Source organism: Heterodontus francisci, chromosome 7 (genome assembly GCF_036365525.1).
Source record: "Heterodontus francisci isolate sHetFra1 chromosome 7, sHetFra1.hap1, whole genome shotgun sequence".
NCBI classification, from domain to species: Eukaryota; Metazoa; Chordata; class Chondrichthyes; order Heterodontiformes; family Heterodontidae; genus Heterodontus; species Heterodontus francisci.
The window spans coordinates 10263091-10277975 of NC_090377.1; the positions used below are offsets into that span (position 1 = coordinate 10263091).

The window sequence follows — 14885 nt, forward strand, 5'->3', positions numbered from 1 at the left end:
TGCCTTTTGAAAGTCCATGTATCAAATCAACAGCATTGCCCTCATCAACCCTCTCTGTTACCTCCTCAAAAAAAACTCCAGCAAGTTAGTTAAACATGATTTTCCCTTAAGAAATCAATGCTGGTTTTCCTTAATTAACACGCATTTGTCCATGTGACTATTAATTTTGTCCCAAATAATTTTTTCTGGAACTTTTCCCACCATAGAAGTTAAACTGACTGGCCTGTAGTTGCTGGGCTTATCTTTACACCCTTTTTGAACAAGGGTCTAATGTTTGCAATTCTCCAGTCCTCTGGCACCACCCCTGAGACTAAGGAAGACTGAAAAATTATGGCCAGTGCCTCTGCAATTTCCACCTTCACTTCCTTCAGTATCATTGGATGCATCTCATCTGGCCCTGGTGTTTTATCCACTTTAAATTCAGACAGCCTATCTAATACTTCCTCTTTATCAATTTTAAACCCCTGTAAGTGTCTGACTTACCTCCTCTTTCAACATTTCCTGAATTGCATCTTCTTCCTTAGTAAAGACAGATGCAAAGTATTCATTTAACACCTCAGCTATGCTGTCTGCCTCCATGTGTAAATCCCCTTTCTGGTCTCTAATCGACCCACTCCTCCTTTTACCATTTACATGCCTATAGAAAACTTTGGGATTTCCTTTAATGCTAGCTGCCAGTCTCTTCTCATGCTCTCTCTTTGCTTCTCTTATTTGCTTTTTCACTTCCCCTCTGGACATTCTATATTCATCCTGGTTCTCAATAGTATTTTCTACCTGGCATCTGTCATCACACTTTTTCTGCTTTATCTCAATTTCTATCTCTTTTGTCATCCAGGGAGCTCTGGATTTGTTTGCTCTACTTTTCCCCTTCGAGGGAACATACCTTGACTGTGCCCGAACTATCTCTTCTTTGAAGGTAACCTATTGTTCATCTACTGGTTTTCCTGCTAGCTATTGACTCCGATTTATTCACCCCAGCTCCATTCTTACCCCATTGAAGTTGGCCTTCCCCCAGTTAATTATTCTTACCCTGGATTACTTTTTGTCCTTTTCCATAGTCAGCCTAAACCTTATGTTACAATGATCATTATCCCCTAAATGCTCTCCTCCTGATGCTTGATCCACTAGACCCACCTCATTCCCAAGAACCAGGTCTAGCAGTGCCTCCTTTCTTGTTGGACGAGCAACATATTGTTGGAAAAAATTTTCCTGAACACACTCTAGAAACTCTTGCCGTTCACTGTCCTTTACACTACTGTTATCCCAGTCTATATTTAGATAATTAAAGTCCCCCATTAACACTACCCTATAATTTTTGTACCTCTCTGTAATTTCCTTTCAAATTTGTTTCTCCACGTCCTTCCTGCTAGTTGGTGGCCTATAGACAATACCGAGCAATGTAACTGCACCTTTTTTATTCCTTAGCTCTAGCCAAATAGATTCTGTCCTCAACCCCTCTGGGACATCCTTTTTCTCCAGCACTGCAATGCCCTCCTTAATCAATACTGCCACCCTCCCCCTTTTTTCCTTTTCCTATCTTTCCTGAACACCTTGTATCCAGGATTATTTAACACCCAGTCCTGCCTTCCTTTGAGCCAGGTCTCTGTTATAGCCACAATATCATATTTCTGCTCTCATTCTACAGAATTCCAATGGATGAAGCCCCTTCCCATTCATTCCCATTCTACACAATCCCAATTGATCAAATCCCTTCCCATCCCATTCTACAGAATTCCAATAGATCAAACCCCTTCCCATTCACTCCCATTATACTGAATCCCATAGATGACACCTTTTTCAATTTGAAGTACTTTGCCCCCATTCTTCTAGGCTTTTTAACATTGGCTTAGTTTCCCCGTTCTTCCCCAGGTGCTGTGACCCTTTGCCATGTGACTCTGTAACTGATCACTGTCAGCCTCAGAGTGAGCTCATGGAAAAGAAGGTGGCAGTGAGTGGGCATCATCCCTTCTCCCACGTCCCCCAGCTCCCTTCTCCCACGTCCCCCAGCTCCCTTCTCCCACTTCCCCCACACGGGAAAAATCACAGAACCTGACCTTTGGAGTGCGTCTCCTGCAGCCCTGGGCCTCCAGTTATATAAGAAATAGGAGCTCCCCTTGAGCCTGCTCAGCCATTCAATAAGATCATGGCTGATTTTCTACCTCAGTTCCACCGTCCCACACTATCCCTATATCCTTTAATTATCTCAGTGTCCAAAAATCTTCCAGTCTCTCTTTTGCATATACTCAATGATTGAGCATCTACAGCTCTCTGAAGTAGAGAATTCCAAAGATTCACAACCCATTGAGTGAAGAAATTTCTCCTCATCTCAGTCCTAAATGGCCGATTCCTTATTCTGTGGCTGTGCCCCCGTGTTCTAGATTCCCCAGCCAATGGAAGCATCCTCAGTGTCTACCCAGCCAATCCCTTCAGAATCTTGTATGTTTCAATGAGATCCCCTCTCATTCTTCTGAACTCAGAGAATATAGATAAAATTTACTCAGCCCCTCATCACAAGATAATCCCCTCATCTCAGGAACCAATCTAGTGAGCCTTTGCTGCACTGCCTCCAATGCAAGTATATCCTTCCTTAGATATGGAGATCAAAACTGCACACAGCATTCCAGGTGTGGTCTCACCAAAGCCCTGTACAATTGTAGCAAGACTTCCTAATTCTTGTAGTCCAATCCCCTTGCAATAAAGGCCAACATGCCATTTTCCTTCCAGATTACTTGCTGTACCTGCATGCTAACTTTGTGTTCCTGTACAAGTACTCCTAAATCTCTCTGAGCATCAACATTTAAAAGTTTCTCATCATTTAAAAAAAAAATTCTGTTTTTCTACTCTTACTACCAAAGTGAATAACTTCACACTTCCCCACATTATAGTCCATCTGCCACCTTGTTACACACTTAGCCTATCAATATCTCTTTGCAGCCTCTTTGTGTTGTACCCACAGCTGACATTCCCACCCTAGCTTTGTATCGTCAGCAAACCTAGATACAGTACTCTCTGTCTCTTCATCTAAGTCACTAATATAGATCGTAAATAGCTGAAGCCCCACACTGATCCTCGCGACACTCCACTAGTTGGATCCTGCCAACTTGAAAATGCCCCATTTACCTCTACTCTCTGCCTCCTGTCCGTTAATCAATCCTCCTTCCATGCTAATAGATTACCCCCAACCCCCTATTTTGTGCAATAACTTTTTATATGGTACCTTATCAAATGCCTTTTGAAAATCCAAATATACTACATCTACTGGTTCCCCTTTATCTACCCTACTAGTTACATCCTCAAAATTTTAATAATTTGTTAAACACAATGTCTCTTTCGTAAAACCATTTTGACTCTAACTGATCATGCTATGACTTTCTAAGTGCATTGTTAAAATTTTCTTCCTAATAGATTCCAGCACTTTCCCAACAACCGATGTCAAGCTAACTGGTCTGTAATTCCCTATTTTCTCTCTCCCTCCTTTCTTAAATAGCGGAGTTACATTTGCTAACTTCCAAACTGCTGTGACCATTATAGAATCTAGGGAATTTTGGAAGATCACAACCAATGCATCTGCAATCACTCTAGCCACCTCTTTTAAAACTCTAGAATGTAGGCCATCAGGTCCTGGGGATTTGTCCCATTAATTTCTCTTGCACCTTGTCTCTGCTGATATTAATTACTTTAAGTTTCTCACTCTTATTAGTTGCTTGGCTACCCTCTTTACTTTTTGTGTATTCTACTGTGAAGGCGCTATATTTTATGGACTAACGAGGCTGATGACGTAAGGTTACTGGCGCTCGGAAGATATGTGACCGGTGAGGGAAGGGAAGGACATTGCTGTGTGACGACACAAGGTTCTAGATCTCCCAAGGTCCACCATTGTATAAAACTTTCAGACAACTTTCCTCGCTTGGAAACTCAAACCAAATGGCTACCAATCGACTAGTGAGGAATTTGGAATTGAGTGTTTGTGCTCCGTGACCCAGTCTCGATGCAAACTATTGGAGTCCGACCAGGAGTGGGCGGCAGAACGTGGGCCTGATCTTCAACTGACTGAACTTCACCATAAGCTGGAGCTCTTTTTCTTTGCTGAGGCTGTGACTTGATTCAAGTAATCCAGGATAGGCTGTCCGTGAAACTCTGGCCTGTCCTTGACTACTTGGCTCAGGATGCAGCCATGCCCTTCACGCACGAACTGCCCATTAAGTTCCTGCCGCCCCCTAGTTTCTGCAGGTGATATCCCGCACTGAGTGACCATTGACCTGTGTGTATTTTCTGGTAGTTCTCATGCTGCAGTTATTTGAAGGTGAATTAACTCAGATCTAATCCAAGCACAGCATCCCAATGGATCCAACCTCCCCCCCTCCCTATATACGGCCAATGTACAGAAGTCCTGATCCATCGGAACCTTTTAAACTGGAATACTCTGCCTCCCAACTCTTCCTCAGTCTTCTCCTTGTTCTTTCCCTTCCTTTCACTCCTTCCTTTATCTCCTCTGCCACTTAGTTTCCCATTTACTCTTCCCCTCTTTTAGTTCTTCTGTCCTGTCTTTTCACCTCCGTTTTTCTCTCCCCTTTTATCTCTCGCCCCTCTCTCCTCTCTCCTTTTTCCTCCTTCCCCATGCCCCTCCACTTCCCAGTGCTTTATTATAGAATCATGAATATTAGAGTGGCCATTCGGCCCATCACAGCTCTGCTGGCTATATGCGTGTATGTATTTATCTCTTTGCTTCCTCCCCTTCACCAGTACTGTCCTGTGTTTCAGGTGTATGTCTTAAAGAGGCCTTACGTAGACGAGTTTTTAAAGAGGATGGGTGAGCTCTTTGAGTGTGTGCTATTCACGGCTAGTCTCTCCAAGGTGAGTCCTTCCCCATTACTGAGTCTCTCTAAGACTTTGAACATCCCATTCTGTCCTTATCCCTCTGGTTTCAAGATCCCATCTTCAAATTGGAGTTGTTTTGGCTTGGGGAGACGGGCAGCTTTCTCCTTAATTTAATATCTTTCAACAACAATAGTTTTTATTTATATACCGCCATTAACCTACTAAAACGTGCCAAAATGCTTCACAGGAGCAGTATTGGGCAACATTTGAACACCGATACACATGGGATATTAAGACAGGTGACCAAAGCTTGGTCAAAAGGGTAGGTTTTAAGGGTGGCTTAAAGGAGGAAAGCGAAGTCGAGAGGTTTAGGGAGGGAATTCCAGAGCTTGGGGCCAAGGCAGCTGAAGGCACAGCCACCAATGGTGGAACGATGGAAATCAGGGATGTGCAAGATGCCAGAATTGGGGGAATGCAGAAATCTCAGAGGGTTGTAGAGCTGGAGGGGGTGAGGCCTGGGAGGGATTTGAATGCAAAGATACGAACGTTATTGTGTAATGAGAGAGGAATAATTGACAATCTAGTTGTGCGAGACTCCTTGGGGATGAGTGACCATAATATGATGGAATTCTTCATCAAGATGGAGAGTGATGTAGTTGATTCTGAGACAAGGGTCCTGAATCTTAGTAAAGGAAACTACGAAGGTATGAGGCGCGAGTTGGCCATAACAGATTGGGAAACGTTACTTAAAGGGATGATGGTGGACAGACAATGGCAAACATTTAAAGAGCGCATGGATGAACTGCAACAATTGTTTATCCCTGTCTGGCGCAGAAGTAAAACGGGAAAGGTAGCCAAACCATGGCTTACAAGGGAAATTAGAGATAGCATTAGATCCAAGAAAGAGGCATATAAATTTGCCAGAAAAAAACAACAGACCTGAGGATTGGGAGCAGTTTAGAATTCAGCAAAGGAGGACCAAGGGATTGATTAAGAAGGGGAAAAGAGAGTACGAGAGCAAGCTTGCGGGGAACATAAAAACTGACTAAAAGTTTCTATAGGTATGTGAAGAAAAAAAGATTGGTGAAGACAAATGTAGGTCCCTTACAGTCAGAAACAGGGGAATTTATTATGGGGAATAAAGAAATGGCTGACCAACTAAATGCATACTTTGGTTCTGTTTTCACAAAGGAGGACACAAATATCATACCAGAAATGTTGGGGAACACAGGGCTTAGTGAGCGAGAGGAACTGAAAGAAATCGGTATTAGTAGAGAAATGGTGTTGGGGAAATTGATGGGATTGAAGGCCGATAAATCCCCAGGGCCTGATGGTCTGCATCCCAGAGTACTTAAGGAACTGGCCCTAGAAATAGTGGATGCATTGGTGGTCATCTTCCAAGATTCTATAGACTCTGGAACAGTTCCTACAGATTGGAGGGTAGTTAATGTAACCCCACTATTTAAAAAGGGAGGTAGAGAAAAAGCAGGGAATTATAGACCAGTCAGCCTGACGTCGGTAGTGGGGAAAATTCTAGAGTCCATTATCAAAGATTTTATAGTAGAGCATTTGGAGAACAGTGGTAGAATCGGACAGAGTCAGCATGGATTTACGAAAGGGAAATCATGCTTGACAAATCTACTAGAATTCTTCAAGCATGTAACTAGTAGAGTTGATGAGGGGGAGCCAGTGGATGTGGTTTATTTGGACTTTCAGAAGGCTTTCGACAAAGTCCCACATAAGAGATTAGCGTGTAAAATTAAAGCGCATGGGATTGGGGGTAATGTATTGCGTGGATAGAAAATTGGTTGGCGGACAGGAACCAAAGAGTAGGGATAAATTGGTCTTTTTCCGAATGGCAGGCAGTGACTAGTGGGATACCGCAGGGATCGGTGCTAGGACCCCAGCTATTCACAATATCCATTAATGATTTAGATGAGGGAACTAAATGTAATATCTCCAAATTTGCAGATGACACAAAACTGGGTGGGAGGCTGAGTTGTGAGGAGGATGCAGAGAGGCTTCAGGGTGATTTGGACAAGTTGAGTGAGTGGGCAAATGCATGGCAGATGTAGTATAATGTGGATAAATGTGAGGTTATCCACTTTGGTAGCAAAAACAGGAAGGCAGATTATTATCTGAATTGCTATAAACTGAGAGAGGGGAATATGCAGCGAGACCTGGGTGTTCTCGTACACCAGTCGCTGAAGGTAAGCATGCAGGTGCAACAGGCGGTAAAAAAGACAAATGGTATGTTGGCCTTCATAGCAAGAGGATTCGAGTACAGGAGCAGGGATGTCTTGCTGCAATTATACAGGGCCTTGGTGAGGCCACACCTGGAATATTGTGTGCAGTTTTGGTCTCCTTATCTGAGGAAGGATGTTCTTGCCTTGGAGGGAGTGCAGCGAAGGTTTACCAGACAGATTCCTAGGATAGCGGGACTGACGTATGAGGAGCGATTGAGTCAGTTAGGATTATATTTGCTGGAGTTCAGAAGAGTGAGGGGGAATCTCATAGAAACCTATAAAATTCTAACAGGACTTGACAGGGTAGATTCAGGAAGGATGTTCCCGATGGTGGGGGAGTCCAGAACTAGGGGTCATAGTCTAAGGATACGGGGTAAACCTTTCAGGACTGAGATGAGGTGAAATTTCTTCACCCAGAGAGCGGTGAGCCTGTGGAATTCGCTACCACAGAAAGCAGTTGAGGCCAAAACATTGAATGTTTTCAAAAAGGAGTTAGATATAGCTCTTGGGTCTAAAGGGATCAAAGGTTATGGGACGAAAGCGGGAACAGGTTGCTGAGTTGGATGATCAGCCATGATCATAATGAATGGCGGTGCAGGCTCGAAGGCCGAATGGCCTACTGCTGCTATTTTCTATGTTTAAAATTGAGGTGTAGGTTGGCGAACACTGGGGTTGATGGGTGCGAGTTAGGATATGGGCAGGAGCTTTTTGAATGTCATTGTTCCCTTGCTGCATTTTGTTTTTAGTTTTGATTACTTTTGGCCCTAATCTGCTCTCCATTTCCATGGCTTCTGCAGTATGCTGATCCAGTGGCTGATCTCCTGGACAAGTGGGGAGCCTTCCGGGTTCGACTCTTCCGTGAATCATGTGTCTTCCATCAAGGGAATTATGTCAAGGACCTCAGCCGGTTAGGGCGGGACTTAAACAAGCTGCTCATCATCGATAATTCTCCAGCTTCATACGTCTTCCATCCGAACAATGCTGTATGTAGCCTGTCATTGTGAATCCCATCATTCTCTTGGGTATTTTGTATCATTCAGCTTTTGCCTTTCAGAAGGGGTGTTCGGTGGGTGGGGGGCGGGGGGGGTTCTCGGGAATGCCTCATGTTCAGCCCTCAATACGCAATCAAGTTGAATACAGTCCCTCAAAATTATAGGCCATTGGTTGATTCCATTATAGATTTTCTTTCCAACATGACAAACTTAAACAGGTATTTCCTTTATAAGTTGGGGGTACAAGGAGTTACCAAGAAAAGAAAGAACTATCACAACCTGAGGACTTCTCAAAGTGCTTTACAGCCAATGAGCTACTTTTAAAGTGTAATCACTGTTGTAGGAAGCGTGGTGGCCAATTTGTGCACAGCAAGATCCCACAACATCAATAGACAATGACCAGATAATCTCTCTTTATTTTTAATTTTTAGTTTATTTATTTAGAGATACAGCACTGAAACAGGCCCTTCGGCCCACCGAGTCTGTGCCGGCCATTAACCACCCATTTATACTAATCCTACACTAATCCCATATTCCTACCACATCCTCACCTGTCCCTATATTCCCCTACCTATACTAGGGGCAATTTATAATAGCCAATTTACCTATCAACCTGCAAGTCTTTTGGCATGTGGGAGGAAACCGGAGCACCCGGAGGAAACCCACGCAGACACAGGGAGAACTTGCAAACTCCACACAGGCAGTACCCAGAATTGAACCCGGGTCGCTGGAGCTGTGAGGCTGCGGTGCTAACCACTGCACCACTGTGCTTGAGGGATAAATATTAGCCAGGATACTGGCGAGAACTTCAAAACAGTGGCTGTGGGATCTTTCATGCCCGCCTAATGGGGGCAGACAGGGCCTCGGTTTAACATCTCATCTGAAAGACCTCACCTGTCTGTTGGTCTAGATTCTTGTGCTCAAGTGTCTGGAATTGGGGGAAGAAGAGGTGTAAATTGGGGATGGGCAAGAGGCTAGGACTGGGAGGAGAGCCGAGATCTTGGTTGTAGTGCTCGCATGAGCAAGCGAGTGGTGAGCAGATGCCTCTGTCCCCAAATTCTGGGAATTTCTAACTCGTTGCTTCCTCTCCCTCCCTTCAGGTGCCCATTGCTTCCTGGTTTGACGACATGTCTGACACTGAGCTCCTGGATCTCATCCCTTTCTTTGAAAGACTGTCAAAGGAGGAGAACATTTACACATTACTGCAGGAACACAAATCTAGCTAGCACTGAGCCAGACCAAGACTGAGCGGTGTGGGAGGGTGAAACCGTGAGGAGTTGGACAATCCTGGATCGTCCCCTCATCCTCAGGGAGACTCGCCTTTCCATGAATCCATGATTCCCTTTACCAGCGTGCCTTTTTTTTTAAAGAAAGAGGTAAAACAGTGACATGTAAGGACTGTGCGTCTCAACAGGAGAGAGAGACACAGGCTGACCGATCAAGTCCCGCAGCACTTAATCAATGGAAACCAGGGACAGCTTATTCTGTCCTTGGACAAATTCTTCTCTGCTGTCTGTTCACAAATCACAGTCTGGGGATTGGGTTGTGTGGAGGTTGGTGGGGGCAGTCACCTCTTTTGATTCAGTCAGTCTACTCTCCTCTTATCCCACCCTCACCCAGTGAGGCTAGGGTTGTGGTAGGCTGCGATGCCTTGCACAGTCGAAGAGCCAATCGCCATGATGGCAGGTGATCAGTGGAACAGTGAGTTGGAGGCTGCGTGGGATGACTTATTTTTTAAAAAAAAAAAGCTGAAGCTGAAGTTTAAAAATATCTAACTTAGTGTAAGTGGGAGGAGGCTGAGAAGAAACAGTCCCCCTGAGCTAAGCTGACTTGTGTGTGTGTTTGGGGGCTGGTGGGAGGGAAGCCTCCTGCTTTCTCCTGGGTGGCTGGGAAGGAGGTGGGGCGAGGGAAGTGGGGGAAGCAGAACTGTCGTCTTTTCCTGTTAATTTTCCCCCCTCTTCCCCCTCACCATGAGGTTTAAAGATACAGCTCCAGCAGGTTGGGTGCTTTATCTTTTTTTCCTCTCCGTCCCCCTCTCTTCAATTACTAATCTCGATTTTGAGCATGTGTCTCCCTCGCACACGCTGGTGAGCAATAAAGGGCATTATAACGGCTGACACCAGTCTCGCTGAGCTCCCTACAGGCTGACCACCACCTATGGCTGTCCCGCAGCCCCGCTTGCACTGGACCCTCGCGATGCTGGAAGGTCAGAGGCAGAGGAAGGGGGTCGGGTGAGCGCGGTTTTGAGGCACAGAGAATTTCGGAGGTAGGGGAGTGGGGGGGGGGGTGCAAGAGTGCAAACATGAGTGTACGTGTTTTGCAGGCTGCGTGTGTGGCGGACAGAGTCCTGGGACTGGCACTGGGGCTCCCTTGCATTACTGTCCAGCTGCCCTCTTTCCTGGGGACTAACCTCCACTCATTTAAGTTTATCCTCGCAGCTTTTCAAAAATAGTGGGTGGAGGGGGATAGTGTCTGTGGAAACATAAACTCAGGTGCTCCCTTTTAATCAAAGCAGATAGTTCCCTTGGGAATTAAAAGGAACTTGTGGTGAAGACAGGGATCTTTTATCCTCTTTTTTTTTTTTTCCCCCTCATGCAAGATCCTGATCCATGCTAGAATATGGATCTCGGGAAGGAGGGAAAGACAGCCCTTCCTGTACCTTGGCCTCGTGGCCCTTCTCCTGGTTGGGCTATTGGACTGTGGGGAGAATCACAGCCTAATTTGATTCTTTACGGCAGAGGTTAACTGGATAGTGATTGGTGGCTAGGGGGTGGAATTTCTCCCCTCCTTTCCCTTGGAGCACTGAAGCCCGCTGTTACACCTTTCCCCTCCTCTCACCTCTCCCTGCCCCCACCCCGTCAACGTGTGTGTGTGTGTATACGCGCGCACACACCATTTGAGATTGGTTTCATACACGTGGCTCGTCAGTTAGTGACTTCTTCCCTCCCCCGGTGTCGGCGTTCTGAATTAGGAAAGTGCAAAGTGCATCCAAACAGTGCGTGGCTAAAGCATTATTTTCCCCCACACCACCAACATGTGTACAGTGCTCCACTCTGCAAGATTACAAAGAATGTACAGTACAGAATCAGACCATTTGGCCCAGCTAGTCCATGCCAGTGTTGATGCTCCACACAAGCCTCCCCCTACCCTACTTCATCTCACCCCATCAGATATCCTTCTATTCCTTTCGCCCTCGTGTGTTTATCCAGCTTCTCTTTAAATGTATCAATACTATTCACCTCAACCACTCCCTTTGGTAGAGAGTTCCACATTCTCACCACTCTCTGGATAAAGAAGTTTCTCCCGAATTCCCAATTGGATTTCTTAGTGATTGTCTTATATTTATGACCCCGAGTTCTGGTCTCCCCAAACGTGTCTACGTCTACAATTATACTGACTGGTTTCCAACTAACTGCCCTGTGGGACTAAGGGAAAAGGTGGGGTGGAATTGGTGAGGCATGCAGTATAAGATTTTTTACTTCTGCAGTAACGGTGCAGTTTGATACTGTGCAAAATTATCACCATTTAATCATTTAAAAATGATTATATTTAAATGTCATTGATTTAATTCAATTTAATAATTATAAATTCAATTTAATAATTACCTTGATTATAATTAATTTGCTGTAACACCCTTAGTAATAAGAAGGACCAAAACCCACAGGACCTTATTTCCAGGGCTGGGGGAGGTGCGGTTGTGGGTATCGGTGATGGCGTTACAAGGTCATGCTGAGGGATGGCCGTCATGGGCAGTGGGTTAGAGAACATTAACACACATCTGCTTTTGAGTCCATTCAGTCACTGAGATCTCTCTGCTGCATCACGGGGCTGTTCTTCTCTGGAGGAGAGGGTCGTTCTGTGAAGTGAGCATTTTTCTTTTCAGAAGGGGTGTGGTATACTCCCTTTCTCCCAGCGACTCCCGTTTTCACAGTTCTCCCTTCTAGTCTTCCATTCCATGAATTGATCTAAACCACCCAGTTGAGCTTCTCTGAGTCATGTACAAGCTTGGGTTCAGTTGCTGGCCTGCGCAGCTTCAAACTGATTGCAATTTGTGGGGGCAGTTGGAGGGCCCTACATCTGGGGAAAGGCAGGGTACAGGGGGGACAGGGACTGTCAATCCCAGCTACCCCTCTATGAAAGAGTACAGGGGAGATGGTAGGGCGGGGAGACCCGATTGGGCTCAACTATGGTGCTTCCCCACCTAGTCAAATATCTGTGTGCTCGCACATAATGGAGGTGCATGGGTATGCTAGAATCACAGTCCTGTGAGGACCAAAAACTTTCAGAGATAAAAGGGGGTGGGAGTGGGGGGGGAAGAGCACATTTTGTGGACGGTGTGTCAATGAATTTGGACTGAGCGGCAGGGCTGGGCGTTGTGAACCCATAAGGCTGGGGAGGGGGCGGAGGGGTGGGTGGGATGGTCATACTCTCCCAGGACATCATTGGAGCTTCATCAGGGACCAGGGGAATAAGTTCAATTTATTTAAACGATCAACAATATTCCGAGGGAGTTCTGGAGTGAGTTACAAGGATGAAAACTCTCTAACTCCTTCTCTAGGCAGCTGTTCCATATTCTGAGCCCATTTTCGTCTACGTCTTATGGGAACGCTAACTAGATTCGGCTCCCACCTGCAGGCACTGATCCTTCCACCATGGGAAACACAGCAGTGTGATGAAAACATAGGGAAGATAGCAGAGTCATGTGAACAAGAAGAAAGCGTTTATAATCATTTTATTATTTTGTAGAATTTGTGATTTACATTGTGGCAGGTCACGACCAGCACAGTTGTTGTCACTGGTAACAGTGACATGGGATGTGTGTGGTGTGTGCAGTGGCTACGTGTATGTGTATGCAGTGAGGGGGGGGGGGGGGGGGGATGTTTGATGAGGGTGCCTATGTACAGTGGGTCCATGTCCAGAGATAACAGTCCACGATTCTGCACAGCGGGAGAATTTGATCGAGCTGATGACAGCGGACTGAAGCATTACAAAAAAAAGGATTAAAGCAGTTCTTCCCCCCCCCCCCCCCCCACCCCCCTCTCATGCCTCATTTGGTAGTGCTATGAAGCTTAAAGCATCCTGGAGTTCAGGGGTGCTACAGATTGTCTCTCTACCCCTTTTCTGGAGGGGTGGGGAGGAAGAAACATCAGCCCAGGCCCTGCTCCTTATTGCTATGCAGTGTCTCTTGCTGGGGTTGGGGGTGAGTGGAGAATGTAGAGGTCAAGCTCGGGTTGTACTGTTAACGCCTTCCACAGCGGTCTACTGATACTCACTGCATGGGCTCACAGGTGGCTACTGGAATGGGTAAGTTATCCTGGCAGCAGTCAGAACTTTCTGGAGGGGTGCTGAGGAAATGATCAAAATGTTGACTGAGGGGGGAGAAGAGTGCAAAGAAGCTGATTAACATTACCTGCTGTCTGGACTGGTGTCTTAACATCTTTCTCTTCTCTCTTCCTCTCCATCCCATCATCTTGAGAAACTGGCCCCCTTCAGTCCAAGTCAGTCCACACGAGTGCCCACCTACACCCATTGCCTGCATTAACACCTCTAGCTTCCAGCCGAAGGTTCCCTTGCCCTGGTAATCCTGACCATCCCATTCGTCTTTTGAATTTGTTTTCAATTGATATGGTGCTGGGAATATCTGTCGAATTTTCCCCTCTGAGCGGGAAGCTGGGGTCGGGGGTGGGGTGGAGGAGAAGAGCGAAGGGGGTGACTGAGATGCCTGCATTCTGAGTGGGGGCTGCCCTGTTTTCATTCAAACTGCCTCCACCAGGGGAAGTAGTGTACAGCTAATTTTGCCTTGGAACAGATCAAGTGCCTTCTATATATAATGTAACGAAAGATTTTAATACATTGGAAAATGGGAATTGGTATAGTATTTTTGTCCCTATTTTTGTATCTGAGTGCTCTCGGTGACCAGCGCTTCTGGAGGTGGATTTTACAGCTTGCTGTTTGAACTTACAGGGCAGACTGTGTGTGGGAAGTGTGTCACTGATGGATCAAACCACCTTTCTCTCATTCTCTTTCTGAAAGTAAAAAGCTTTCTTCACAACAGTTTTGAGTAATGTGTCTGATTTGTATGTGTTTGGACTTCAATTGGCGACTCCCTCTCATTGACGGGTGCAGGGAGGATGTTGTCTGGGGTACGGAGTGAGAACGCCTGAGATAATCAGTTCAAATCCTGCCATGGGTAAGATTCTGTGACAGAAGAAATTAACCTTGTGCTCTTTTCTTTTAAAAGAAAACTCAACTGGTTAGCTAAAGCCCCCTCCAGAGGAGAGAACCTGCCCCTCACCAAGATGATCTACACTTGACTCCAGTCCCATGCTGCGGAGTTGACTCTGAGTGCCCTCAGCAGAGCCCAAACTGGGGATGGACAATAAATGTGTCCTCACCACTGACCCCCACAGCCTGAGAATTAATTCAAAAAGAACCCGATCAATAGTTGAGGAGAGGTCCAGTAAAAAAAAAAAGCACTTGCATTTTCATAGCACCTTTCACAATCTTGAGACGTCCCAAAGCGCTTTACAACCAATGAAATTTCTGAAGTGTAATCACTGTTGGAATGTAGAGAATGTTGCAGCCAATTTGTGCACAGCAAGATCCCACAAACAGCAGTGTGATAATCACAGAATTGTTATAGAACATAGAACAGTACAGCACACCATACAGGCCCTTTGGCCCACGATTTTGTGCCGAACATTTAACCGACTCTAATATCAAACTAACTACCTACCCTTCATTCTACTATCATCCATGTACCTATCCAAGAGTCGCTTAAATGTCCCTAATGTATCTGCTTCTACTACCACTGCTGGCAGTGCATTCC

The 14885-nt window shown here is 45.6% G+C and overlaps 1 protein-coding gene across 2 annotated transcripts in view; it reads left to right on the forward strand.

Annotated features, from left to right (window-relative positions):
• The window catches only part of LOC137371839 (carboxy-terminal domain RNA polymerase II polypeptide A small phosphatase 1-like), a 34830-nt gene extending 20720 nt beyond the window's left edge, over positions 1-14110 (forward strand). For both annotated transcript variants that reach the window (XM_068034774.1, XM_068034773.1), the window contains 3 exons: positions 4762-4854; positions 7862-8047; positions 9157-14110. In XM_068034774.1, coding sequence (XP_067890875.1) covers positions 4762-4854; positions 7862-8047; positions 9157-9282 — 405 coding nt within the window. In that variant the 3' untranslated portion in view covers positions 9283-14110. The remainder of the gene's footprint in view (positions 1-4761; positions 4855-7861; positions 8048-9156) is intronic.
• Positions 14111-14885: the final 775 nt, after the last annotated feature.